This window comes from Onthophagus taurus, chromosome 8 (assembly GCF_036711975.1).
Source record: "Onthophagus taurus isolate NC chromosome 8, IU_Otau_3.0, whole genome shotgun sequence".
Lineage (NCBI taxonomy): Eukaryota > Metazoa > Arthropoda > Insecta > Coleoptera > Scarabaeidae > Onthophagus > Onthophagus taurus.
In genome coordinates this window covers 9,923,279-9,937,436 of record NC_091973.1, presented here as the reverse complement: position 1 = coordinate 9,937,436, position 14,158 = coordinate 9,923,279, and the positions used below count along the sequence as shown (strand labels likewise).

Genomic DNA, 14,158 nt, shown 5'->3' with positions numbered 1-14,158 from the left:
GAACGGAGGGAGCTATCGATAAGGGTTCTTGGGCGTTTGGTTATGATGAATGGATTGAATGAGATCAGAAAAATATTGACTCTGAATATGTTTAATGAAAACATGAAGGGAGTTTTGAATTTCAAAGGTAGATAAGATATTAGAGGTAAATCGTTTTTTATAAGTACGAAGGCTTTCACGACCGGTGTTAATTAAACTAAAACTAGCACTATCACTAGAACTAACACTAGACCTAGAACTAGAAACTTTCGGATTAAGCCGTGCGTTTTTTGAAAAAATTTTTGACGTTTGAAGTGACACTTCGAACTTGTTTCTGAAGAAGGTTGCAATATGGCATCGGAAACGTCAAATATTTTTTTCAAAAAATTTACCTAACAGTAATTGAGTCTTCATAGTCCAAAGACAGTAATGATTGCAAATCAGTTTCCAAAAGGTGTGAACAATTACTCGCCCACTTGCCGAGCTGAAACCCCCCTTTCCGTAGAATAGCAATTAGATCTTCCTTTAATGTAAGTAAATCTTTGATTGATGTTGCACCAGTGACAATATCATCAACATAGACATTATGTTTTAGAATATGAGCACCATGAGGATGTGTATCAGAATATAAATTCATTAATTCAAGTATTATTCGAAGGGCTAAGTAAGGTGCTGAAGCGACACCATATGTTACGGTGTTGAGTTGATAAATTTGAATGGGATCTTCAGGGGAAAATCGCCATAAAACATTTTGAAAAACACGATCAGATGGCGAGATCATGATCTGACGATACATCTGCTTTATATCACAGATAAATACGAATTTAAATAATCGAAAATTGATTAGAATATTAATAATATTTTGCTGTAGTTTGGGGCCGATTAACAAATTATCGTTTAACGATTTTCCATTCTAAGAAGAAGCGGAAGCGTCAAAGACTACCCTAAGTTTATAATTGGCAGCACCATTGTGTCTTTCGCAATGATGTGTGATGCAACGATGGTGTGCTGAAGCGACACCATATGTTACGGTGTTGAGTTGATAAATTTGAATGGGATCTTCAGGGGAAAATCGCCATAAAACATTTTGAAAAACACGATCAGATGGCGAGATCATGATCTGACGATACATCTGCTTTATATCACAGATAAATAGGAATTTAAATAATCGAAAATTGATTAGAATATTAATAATATTTTGTTGTAGTTTGGGGACGATTAACTAATTATCGTTTAACGATCTTCCATTGGAAGAAGAAGCGGAAGCGTCAAAGACTACCCTAAGTTTATAATTGGCAGCATCGTTGCGAAAGACACAATGATGCGGAATATAATAATTACTGAAATTACGAATATTAGAAGGAATTAGAGACATATAGCCTGAATGCAAATAATTCCTCATGAATTCTATGTATTTCTTGTGAAGTATATCATCTCTCAACTAACGTTTCTCCAATAATTTAAGTCGTTTCAGAGCAATATCATATGAATTTCCAAGAATAGGTTCTTTGGTTCTAAACGGGAGCGATACAATAAATCTGCCATTAATATCACGACGATAATTATTTTTGTAATGATTTTCACATTTTGCCTCTTCAATTGACATCATCTTGATTTCAGAAGTAGATTCCAATTCCCAAAAGCGTTGCATTGATAAATGTAATGAGTCATCAATTCTTGAGATACATGTTGATAAAGACGTGGATGGTAATAATTTGGATTTTCCCATCACTATCCACCCGAACACTGAATGTGCAGCCACAGGATCGTCCTGACCACCACAGACACGACTACCAGTAAACAATTGAGGTACCAATTCAGCTCCCAATAATATATCCACTTCTTCGGAAGGAGAATGATGTTCGGGATGGAATTGGAGGCGTTTAAGATAATCGTAGGATTGTATAATAGAAGATAATGAAGGTTGAGCGGAACATATTGAAGATGTAACAATAGCTCTCAGATTAAAGGATAAGTTTCGGGAATGGCAAGGTTGAATGCTGCAATTAACACTTCCTTTGTTACAGATGGACGTCATCGAGTTTAAACCCTGTATTTCTAACGAAGAATTATTTTGTCGTGGCAAACGAAGTCGTTGCAGTAGCTTGGTGGTAATAAAATTTGACGTGTTTCCAGAATCAATCAATGCACATGCCAAATGAGGTTGACCAAACTGATCATAAATATGAATAAAGGCGATGGGTAAGATAACTCGACGATTTTCTGGTTTTGAATGATTATTTATATCTAATGTTGTACCCACATGAATAGAAGGAATTGGCTGTTTAGGTCCAAAATGAAGTAATGTATTATGGCGTTGCTTGCATGAATGACAACAGTGATTTGAAACGCAATTGTTAGTGATATGACCTTTGCTTAAACAATTTCGACACAAATTGTTATCTCTTGCTATCACTAATCTTTCAGTTGGCGATTTAACATGAAATTGAGCACATCGGTAAACCTGACGTGATTCTGAGCATATAAATTAATTGTTTCTTCATGGATCGGTTTTAAAGCGACAATTTCATTAAAATAAATCGTGGCCAGGTAACGTTTATTTTGGTAACGCCGCTTTAGAGTATCGAATGCTATGGTATAATTCTCATTGGTCACTGGAATTCCCTTTACCAATTTCAAAGCTTCTCCAGTGAGTGACATTTAGCCACTGGAGATAACGTCTTGTTTTCGTGTACCAGGGTTCGGAACAAATCAAAAAACGTAGGCCAATCTTTCTGCTGACCATTGAAAGTTGGAATTGAAAGTTTATTCAATTTAGATGTGGTGATCATATGAGAGCCACCTTGAGGATTCGCCGGGGCTCGCGTGAATTTTTGTATAAGTGCCTTGATTGTAAAATAGGCACCATCGACCCGTTGCCGAATCTTATCATGATCATCAAATTCATCATCATCAATTAATCCAACGATCTGATTATGGATCGTCTTGAAGTCAGTATAAGATGTTTCTACAGATTCATCACGAACTAGAAATGCCGCTTGTTGTTTCGGATCGTCGATAATGTCTTGACCAACCTTCGTGGTTTCGATAAGGCGATTCTCAGCGACTTGACGTGGTAAAATTAATTTATTAAGTTTATCTGCCATAATGTCTCAGGGAGAAGGCAGGGGAAATAAACAAGAAAGAAACGAGATAAGAATTACAACTCCTGGAAGTAATATCAATAATAATTAGAATAAATTAAAAAGGTAATTTTTTCAGATGAGAAAATGCGGGAAAGAAAATTCCAAGGGGAACAAATTCTTAAAGAAGAATTGCGGAAAAATTTAGAAAATAAATATTCAAAGTTGTAAGGAAATTTTTAGTTCAAGAGAACAATAAGGTTGGACGGAACAAAAAAAAAATTTTGACCACGTTGTGCCAGATGGCCACGCCGAAAATTAAAGAAAACCTCTCCAAATATGAGTCATTATTACATCAATAGTTGTAGAAGGCGTTAGTTAATACAGCCGATAAAAACCGGGTTCAAAATAAAAGGTGCCGGTTTCAAATAATTTTCTTTGAAATAAAAGCAAGTTTGAAAATAAAAAAGGTGTATAATTACCTAATCTTAATTAATAAATCCTAATCTAACCCTCTTCGTTGCGACACAAATGAATTTAAGTTTCGGTAAGAACGGCAAACGTGATAATCGCTCGACAGTTGATTTTTCTCTATTAAAAGTGCGCACGAGATCGTGCGTGCTTGACAAACGTTTTACCCCATTTTTAGTGATATTTGGGTTGCATAAACAAAGCCATTTTCTTTTTGTTAAATTAATTGGCTTACTAATTCAATTCAATTGAAGTTATCAGTCTGAAAGAGAATTTAATTTTACGCAAAAATTAAATTATTTATTAAATTATTTAATTTGTTTGAGTCAATCGGTTTTCGAGTTATTTGCGTTTAAATGGTTTAATGTGATTTTTTTAAAAAATTAAAAATTGAAAATGGAAGGGGGTCAGGAATATTTTACCTGGCTTACGACTCGTTACACGAATTGTGGAATCTTAGCGATTTAGTTTCGAGTAGGGTAGAAGTATTAAAGTGTATGGAATATAAAAATTATTATGATAGCGTTATCGATGTGGTATCAACAATGCAAGGTGATATAAAATCGAATATATGGTTGCTTCAAACGGCGTACCAAGTGAACATTTGTGCGTAACTAAAGAACTGCTCATATACGGTATGGATAAGGTATTACTGGATTTAGATTTGCACGCATTAATGAAGATGTGAAGTGAACAAAATGGAAAAAAGAGTGACGTTTTGCGAATCGAAAAATAGAGTGTACCGACGCTTGGACGTTTGCTTACAGACAATTAAGGATAAGTGACTGGGAAGAAAAGATGTTGGACGTAATTAGATTTAGGAATATGATAAGAAACGTAAATAAGTTATTACAAAAATATTTAGACGTAGATTATAGATTAAATATATATCAAGAATGTTTTAGTATTGTAGAGTAACTGAAATGTTTTTAAGTGAGTAGCAATTAATTTTTAGGATATTAATAGTTTTAAGTGTAGCTGAATAATAATAATAATAGATTTAAGTATAACTTAAGAGCAGAACTGGGTTTGTAAACTATTTAAAAGGAATAAAAGCTTAAAGCACAACAGCAGAGCTTCATTTCTAGTTTTTAACTGTGAAGAAAAGGAAGAAGGAGTGAAATTATAAAATGAATTTGTTAGAACCTAATCGTAACAGTTATCGTTTGACAAGCAAACGAATTGGTCGCGGATTTTTTAACAAGTTAATAGATAATGTAAATTAGAATTTAGTAGAGGCAGTAGTATAAACATTTAATTATCGTTTATCTTTCTTATTTGTATTCATATTCATATCATACTTATTATTCGTTATTAAAATATGATTAATTAAAATAATTAAATAATTAGTTAAAGTATAAGTGTATTTAAAAGTGTTGGTTTGAATAGTTATTTAAGCATTCGAATTTAGAGTATGAGATCACGGTAATGTCGTGAGTCAGTTCAAATATTTCTTTGTTCCTTTGTTATCGTGTATTCCGCATCTACCTGAGTGCCTTATGTAAGGGGTGATATAGTCACCTTGCCGGGAGGAAATGAATCAGTATTAATGAAGTAGTGAACGAGAGAAGATGTTGTTTTATTACGAAACTGAAAAATATAATACAGTCTCCGTTACAATAAACTTTCGATAGAACTTCATTTGCCAGGATATAACTTTTGTGGACCGGGTAGCAAGTTGGAAAAGAGATTATTGAGAGGAGATCGAGGTGTGAATCCATTAGACGAAGCTCAGATTTAAAATTTAGACACGACGCAGATAGAGCATTATATAAAGCAGCGAAAGAACGAATACGAAATAAAGAGTCTACTCTTGGAGAAAAAGTGGCATCGTCCGTAATAGAACACTTTAACGTATATAGTTGCCTCATCTCCTTTTTTGGCATTACGTACACTTCAAGAACTTGCGAACCTTTACGCCGATGACAGTCCAAGAGCGGCCGAAGTTCTCAAAAATAATGTTTATATTGATGATATTGTAACCGGAGCTCAATCTGTCAAGAAGCATTACATCTACAACAAGAATTGATTGTTTTATTAAAGAAAGGAGAAATTGAGCTACGAACATGAGCGAGTAATTGTGTCAATCTCTTACAAGTTGTCTCAAAAACTAATTTACAGAAGCCGATATCAATGGATTCTGGTGAACTAAATTATGTCAAAGTATTGGGTCTTCATTGGGATCCTACTACCGTCATAATTCCTGTACTAAACGTTCGATACTGTCAGAAATTGCTCAGATTTACGATCCGCTTGGTTTTCTGGCACATTTAAAGCAAAAACAATCATGCAAAATCTCTGGCAGTGTAATCTTTCTTGGGATGAAAAACCCTCCCACATCAATTTCTGATACGTGGAAATTATTCAAAGAAGGCCTAGCTGCTTTATCTACTTGGACTTTGCCCCGTTTAATGGTTCCGATAGACACCAAGTCGATCCAACTCCATCTATTCTGTGATGCCTCTCAACTTGAGTATTGCGCTGTCGCATACTTACGATATCAAACTTCTACTCATATTCAAACTTCTTTCGTCTGTGCAAAAGCACGTGTTGTTCCTTTGAAAACTATTTCGATTCCTAGACTAGAACTGTGTGGTGCAGTTCTCCTTACTGATTTATTTCAGACCATAAAAGAAGCGTTATCCCCAAACATCACTTTCGATTCGATTTTCGCCTGGTCTGATTCTCAGGTCACTTTAACCTGGATTTCTTCGGTACCTAACCGATGGAAAATCCATGTTGCAAACCGTGTAACTCAGATTCAGAATATCTTACCTTCTAAATGTTGGAGACACGTTTCATCCTCTAACAATCCCGCTAATTGCGCATCTCGAGGTCTTCTTCCCGACCAATTAATTACATCTTAATTGTGGTGGAAGGGTATTTCGTGGCTTACCGATTGTCCAGAATATTTGCCCTCAACTCACGAATTCATACCCGAACCATGTGACACCTTAATTACAACAACAAAAAAATATATGTAATACCAACACATTTACAACACCAAACACAATACGGTCCTCGCCTAGCTCAATTGGAGATTGGGTCGGGTATAATTTCTCTAAGGCGCCACACATTGCTCCCGTATTGTCCACGAACTGTGACGTGAAGTTGGTAAAGTGAGTGTTGTAAACAAATGCCAGGTGGGTATGGTAGCGCTACTAGCCACTGCTTGTAGAATAGTTTGCACGCTTGCTTTAGGGTGGGTTAGTGTGGCTTTCTGCGGGGGTGGAGGAAGCGCTCCATCGAGTGTCTGCCTCCTCGTGGCACCACTGGATGTGTGGCTTCCACTACTCCTTTGGGGTAAGGGAATTCACTAACTAAATGGCACTCCAACGGCCCTGTCCAAGCTGTCGTGTCGTGGCTAAGGACTTGCACGGAAGGGTAACGGCGCCGGCTGCTGTTTACAGCAACCGTCATACCATGTGCTGGTTTCCAGCACGGGGGATCTTGGCTTAACCGCCCGGATCAAGAGGAGACAACCTCAATAAAAACCCCAAAGTCAAGGTGGAACAGCTTATGCCGAAGACTTTTATCGCTTAATTGCGTTGGCCAAGAGGGAAATACTTGGTTCCTAATAAGCGGACTCTGGATACCTGGGGACCTCCAGTTTCAACAAAATCCTCTTACTGCGGCATGCGGGGCTCTGTCGCGGCGGACCTCCTTTCCCTAGCTACTCGTGGGACTTTCATGGAACAGAGTAACAAAAAAACTTTAGTAGAGGTAGATGCAACTCCGAGCGCATCAAGGCAAAAATCGCCTTCAACTAGTGAAAGCGTAGAGGACATCACACTGTCCCCCGCTTCCTCCAGTGCCAGCAGCGTCTTAACGTCTGCGACCATCGAACTTCAGGAGAGCATAGAGAAGCTCCAAGTCAAGGAAAAAAAGTTATGTGGTGCAGCACGGAAAAGGCTCAGGTGGCTGCTCAAACAAGGGCTGACTCTCGAGGAAGCCCGAGCAAAGGCCACACAGCCTATCAGTGAGGAGGAGAAGAGGGCTAAGAGACCTCGCTCCGAAAGCACAACGCCTAAAGGGCCCGACACCAAACGAGCTGCTACTGAAAGGCGTAGCGCTCCTAGCGGAGGCAATCTTCCGCAGGGGCAAAAGCCTACAGTTGCCAGCTTCAAGCAGGTGTTGGAAGGTAAAAAGATGGGTATTGCAGATTCCCTATTTCCAGAGGTGAACCTCACAACAGCCCAAATGCAGGCTATTCAAGAGGTCATCATCTCAAGAATTGTGGACCTTAGCGAGGGACATGAAGGCGACATCAAGCCTAAGTTCCTCGGCACCACATTTAAGGCAGGATGGCTGGTAGTCAACTGCGAAAACCAGGAAACAGCGGACTGGATAAAGTCCGTAACTCCAACCCTACAACCATGGGAGGGCGCATCCCTAATGGCTATCGATGAAAAGGAGCTACCTAGAGCGACTATCATGAACGCCTATTTCCCCAACAGTGCGGATGAAAAATCAGACCGCATTCTAAAAATTGTTAAAGGCCAAAACGAAGGCCTGAACACCAACGAATGGAGGGTGCTCAAAAGGACGACCGAAGGCAGCAGTGCCTTTCTTACGTTGTCCGTTGACCATCCCTCCGTAGAGAACCTTAAAAGAACAAACTATAAGGTTAGCTACAAGTTCGGGCAAATCACCCTGAGGCAAAAGAGCGGCAAGCCTACGCCACAGAAAGAAGAACCCGAACCAACACCTGGAACTTCCGGAACCGCCAAGGACCCCAAGAAGGGTAAAGGTAAGGTTAGTTCCGAAAAAAAGGGTAAGGGCAAAACTGCCGCTCCCAAAATTGCACCCGCCAAACAATAATGGCGGGTGTAGGCTTCATCCAGGCCAACATCCAGCACTGTAAAAGCGCCTCCGACGTGCTGGTCAAGGGCTTCCACAGCCCCAACATACATGTTGCGTTGATTCAGGAACCATATGTATATGGAGGAATAGTCAGAAGACTATCAACAAAAGCAGGTAAGTTATTTTATTACAGAGGAGAGTGCCCTGCGCGAGCAGCGATACTCGCTAAATCCTCTTTAAACTGCCTACCATTAACCCAGTTTATCTCTAGGGACTTGGTTGCAATGTCAGCGGTATTGCCGACGCCGGGAGGCAAGCAAGAGGCGATTATAGCCTCGGCATACTTCCCCGGTGATTCGGACGATCCACCGCCACAAGAGGTAAAAGACCTCATCGAATATTGCAATAAGAGGGGAAAACAACTCCTCCTGGGCTGCGATGCGAATGCACATCATCTCGCATGGAACAGCTCAGACACAAACAAAAGGGGTGAGTATCTTTACCAATACCTTCAAACTACAAATTTAGATATCCTCAACAGAGGTAACGTACCGACTTTTGTTACCAAGAGTCGACAAGAGGTGCTAGACATAAGCCTAGCCACGCCTCGCCTTAGTTCGCAAATCGCAAACTGGCATGTTTCGCGTGAAATCACTTTAGCGGATCACAAGCATATTCGCTTTGTCATTGTAGCAGACATGACAAAACAAACAGAATTCAGAATCCCCTCACTCACTGATTGGTGCTCTTTTTGTAGACACATCGGCGAAGAGGTTGATGAAATCAAAACAAAGATTGAAAGCAGAGAGGATCTCGAAATAGCCTCTGTTCAACTAAACAATCTCATACATAGTGCGTATGAATCAAGCTGTCCAATAAAACACAAAAGAGCACAATCCAATGTGCCTTGGTGGAACAAGGACCTTGAAAACCAGCGAGTCATGGTTAGAAGACTATATAATAAAGTCAGGAATTCCAAACTCGAGCAAACATGGGGTGTCTATAGAAAAGCCCTAACGGAATATAACTTGGCTATCCGCAAAGCCAAAAGAAAAACCTGGCGTAGCTTCTGTGAAGGCATAGACAATACGCCTACAGTTGCTCGTCTGCATAAGATCTTGGCAAAAGATCACAACACTGATCTAGGCCACCTATGCAAACAAGATGGTAAATATACAGAGGATGCTAAGGAATCGTTGGAACTCCTACTGAGTATACACTTTCCTTCCTCAAAAGTCTGCCCCCATGCAGATGCCGACCCTGAAGTAATGGACATAACCCGTCCATCAGGTAAGGTTCGCAGCACAGCTGGGAATATTTTCACACCCAACAGAGTAAGGTGGGCTATCTCGAATTTCAAGCCCCTAAAATCACCTGGAGGAGATGGAATTCTGCCTATCTTTCTGCAAAAAGGCTTAGAAGAACTTCTCCCAATAATAATATCCCTATATATAGCTAGCTACAGCTTTAGCTATATACCCACTCTATGGAGGAAAGTAAAGGTGGTCTTCATACCCAAAGGTGGTAGGCGTTCAAACGCGGACCCCAAGGCGTACAGACCAATTAGCCTAACTTCATTTCTCCTCAAAGGGATGGAAAAGGTAATCGATCAATACCTAAGGAACGGAGTGCTTCTCACAAATCCACTCCACCCTAGCCAACATGCTTACCAGAAAGCAAAATCAACAATTACCGCTCTCCATGCTTTGACTAGCACCTTAGAGGAGGCAATTGCAACCAAAGAGATAGCCCTTTGTGCTTTCATAGATATAGAGGGTGCGTTTGATAACACCTCATATGAATCCATAGAGAAGGCTTTAAACGCAAAAGACATACATCCGTCGACAATCAAGTGGTGTATAGCCATGTTGAAAAGTCGGCAGATCACAGCCAGTCTGGGAGGCGAGTCGCTGACTATAAAGGCGCTAAGAGGATGTCCCCAAGGGGGAGTGCTATCACCTCTATTATGGTGCCTGGTAGTTGATGACTTGATGAACATCCTAACTAAAAACGGATTTAAGATACAAGGGTATGCTGATGACCTGGTAATCACAATCCGAGGTAAATATGATTCAATCATAACTCAGCTAATGCAGAAAGCCCTACTACTCACCAGTACTTGGTGCAGAAGCAATGGGCTCAGCATCAATCCCAATAAAATCGAAATAGTCCCTTTCACTCGGAGAAGGAAGCTACAAATAAAAGCACCCTCCATTGAAAGCAGAACTATTAACCTCAAAACAGAAACTAAATACCTAGGGGTAATACTTGATAGTAAACTAAACTGGAACTCACACTTAGACAAGGTGAGGAAAAAGGCCATCATGGCAAACCAGATCTGCCGCAGGCTCCTAGGAAGGAACTGGGGTCTCAAACCACGAATGGCTCATTGGGCCTACGTAGCAATAATCAGACCCATGGTCGCCTACGCCTCATTGGTTTGGTGGCCAAAAACAAAACATAAGACAGCTCAACAACAGCTGGCACAAATCCAGCGGTTAGCATGTCTTAACATAACGGGTGCAATGAGATCCTGTCCGACGGCTGCTTTGGAAGCCCTACTTGGTCTCACACCGCTCCACATATATATACAAAAGGAGGCAGCCTTAAGTGCCTTATCACTGAAAACAGTTTCTTCACTCAAGTTGATGCAGGGTAATCTCAGAGGACACCTCGAGATCCTCAAAGACCCATGTCTAAATCACCTGATTGAAATTAAAACGGACCTTATACCGACGGAATACAATTTCAACCAACCGTATAAGGTCATATTTAGTAGCAGGGATGATTGGGCGAAAGGAGGGCCTCAACTAAAAAGAGGAGCCCTAGCCTGGTACACCGATGCTTCAAAGACAGTAAGATCTGGAGTAGGCATGGGCATCAGTGGACCAAACAGCCACATCAAATTGCCCCTCAGCTCGGACTTAACAATTTTCCAAGCAGAAGTTCTTGCTATAAACTTCTGCACCGCTTTGAACCTACAGAAGGGACAAAAAGGTGCATCCATAAACATTTTCACAGACAGTCGGGCCGCCTTAAAGGCAATTCAGGCCTACACGTGTGGCTCCGCACTGATCAGAGAGTGCACCAACAACCTGAAAGAACTCGCTAGGGGCAATGATGTTACCTTATGGTGGGTTCCAGGTCACAGCAACATTGAGGGCAATGAGAAGGCCGACAAGCTGGCCAAAGAGGCAGCAAACACGCCCTTCATTGGACCCCAACCTGGATGTGGACTACAAAAAAGCCACCTAAAACAAATAATCAATAACTGGGAGGCTTCAAAGATAGCCTTACGCTGGAAAGAACTTCCAGGTCACAGACAAGCGAAGAGTATGATAACTCCGTCGCAAAACAAAACCAAAGAGGTTTTGTGCCTCAGCAAAGGGGATCTAAGAACGCTCTCAGGCTACCTAACCGGCCATGTGCCCCTAAAATACCACCTCTTCCACATTGGACAAGCTGAGGATCAAACTTGTCGACTATGCAACGACGAGTCAGAAACTGCTGAACATATACTGTGCAATTGCGTCGCCAGAGGACGTCTAAGGCACAACGTCTTCGGTAAAACTACCCTGTTACCTACCGACATAAAGGTTCAAGACCTTAGGACAATACTAAGGTTCATTAAGGACCTACATTTGCCCTAAACCATTGGAGGGCTAAAGTTACAATAGATCTTATAGGTCGCGGTAACGAGAGGGGCCGCCCTCCTCAGCCCGGCAGCAATAATAATAATAATAATAAACAAATGCCAAAAACAACAAATACAACAACAACAAAAATAAGTCAACGATTTGAGTTGCAATAATTAGGTTAAAAAGTGAATAACCTAGTGAACTATGGTAGAACCTATGAACCTATGCGAACGGTGTAATCGTGTGGTGGGAGGAGATCGGGCGTCCAGTGCTTGGTCTGCTGCCTTTGGTTCCACACAAAATGCATTGATCCGGAGGAGACGTTGGAGTCTGCAGATGCGTGGACATGTCATGATTCAAGATCAAGAGAACGAGGCGCTATTTCTCGCAAATCATGTGGGTCTACTTCGGCGACGCCGTCCTGTCCTGCTATTACCTTCGAATCCGTCTACGAGTTGGTTAAAGAGATGCGATCCGAGTTGCGTTGTAAAAAGAGCTAACTTCTTCATTCAGTCGACTTCGGTAGCGGCCGTATATCAGATTTTGAACAATTTGTGAAAGAGTTAAGGGATAAAATAAAAATTATTGATAAATTAACAGCCGAAAACTTACAACTGCGTGACCGGGTGTCTGATCTTACAGCTCAAGTTGATGATATGGAACAATATTCCCGCCGGAACAATTTAGAGATCCAGGGTGTTCCTGAAAAGAATAACGAAAATTTGTTGGATGCCGTTGCTGCTCATGTGGGGTATGATATTTCGCGTGTGGATGTAGACGCCATTTATCGTGTTCCTCATATCAACCGTGACAATTCAAAGCCAAGGTCCATCGTAGTTCCTCGCAACCTGCATCCAGAAGAGAAAATCCTTGCCCACGGGCTCATCACCGGGCACGAAGATTGATGGCGTCGGTGAAAGATGCTTTGTGAACGAACCCTTACTATGATTGGTAAAGAAAAAAATTACAAAGACGTCCGCGCGCGTCTAGGTCAGATGGACTTGGCCCTTAGACCAATGGATTATTACGTGACAAAAATGAAAGAGGCATTTTAAAGACAAGCTATCGCAGAACAGGAAGCTAAACATAAGTGGTATAATTTCCTCAATGGAAACAATTCCACCGTAAACAGGTGGTTTCCATCATACCAAGGAAATTCAGAAGGACGAGAATTTTATGAAAAATTACAAATATATATGGACCCGTGATTGTAAAATTTTTGTACGACAGACCCTCTGTGTTCCCTTCTGATTCAGATAGGGAACGAGAGGAATATTTCGCGTATGTAAACTATTAGGTCAATTTGTTGTAATTTATTAAATGCCATTTATTTTCTTTTTATTATCAGAATGTGCGCAGTACTCATTAAATGTCGACTTTGATGTGATCTGCTTTGCGGAAAATCTGCACCCCGGAATTTCTTCAGCTGACATTCTGCCTGACTCGTATGTTGTTATAAATAACTACTACATAAATAAATACTACATAACACTACTAAATAAATGTCCATCACGTTGTTACTTTTTAATTAGCAACAAAGACCAATGGATCATTACGTGACAAAAATGAAAGAGGCATTTTAAAGACAAGCTATCGCAGAACAGGAAGCTAAACGTAAGTGGTATAATTTTCTCAATGGAAACAGTTCCACCGTAATCGGGTGGTCAAAAGCCATACCAAGAAGATTCTTGTACTTATTCTCTTTGAAATTCAGAAGGACGAGAATTTTATGAAAGTCATTCGTTGAAAGATTCTACAGGTAAAGTTTCATGTCCGGTTTTGAGAGCGTTGAAGTGTCCGTATTGTTATGCAGACAGTGATTGTGCTCATACTAGAAAGTATTGCCCAATGTATGAATTGTAATTGTTTAATTTCCGAAGTTATTCATATTCTCTTATTGAATATTCCAGTATTTTTATAAAAGGTAACATTGCGTTTTTTATTTCTATTTCTAAATAAAGTTTTGTGTTTAATTTTTTGATCATTTTAAAATTTGTTTGATAGGATAAGAATAGGGGGCGTGACAGTCGCCCTGTCTCCATCATCAGCCTCAGCGGCAACTAGCACCAAGAGCGTGAAGAGAGCGCCAGGTGTGAAACCCGGCCGAGGAAGGATTTCCGCACGTGTCGGGGGATAGACCCAGCGCTTGCTTACTTATCAGGAACAACATTAATGCATTTTTAA

General features: G+C 40.4%; 1 protein-coding gene and 1 long non-coding RNA gene across 2 annotated transcripts; both read left to right on the top strand.

Moving 5' to 3' along the window:
• Positions 1 to 1,459: 1,459 nt before the first annotated feature.
• On the top strand, positions 1,460 to 2,850 carry LOC139431423 (uncharacterized). The gene is made up of 5 exons (XR_011641525.1): positions 1,460 to 1,549; positions 1,600 to 2,181; positions 2,251 to 2,335; positions 2,407 to 2,700; positions 2,759 to 2,850. It is a non-coding gene; the product is annotated as an uncharacterized lncRNA (long non-coding RNA).
• A 4,319-nt stretch (positions 2,851 to 7,169) lies between these two features.
• Positions 7,170 to 8,354, top strand: LOC139431048 (uncharacterized). Its single transcript, XM_071198618.1, has one exon. The coding sequence runs from the start codon at positions 7,170 to 7,172 to the stop codon at positions 8,352 to 8,354; it is 1,185 nt and encodes a 394-aa protein (XP_071054719.1).
• The last annotated feature ends 5,804 nt before the right edge of the window (positions 8,355 to 14,158 follow it).

Bases quoted from the DNA above. Each gene is read 5' to 3' on its own strand.
- LOC139431048 (XM_071198618.1), top strand. From the start codon at position 7,170: ATGCGGGGCTCTGTCGCGGCGGACCTCCTTTCCCTAGCTACTCGTGGG.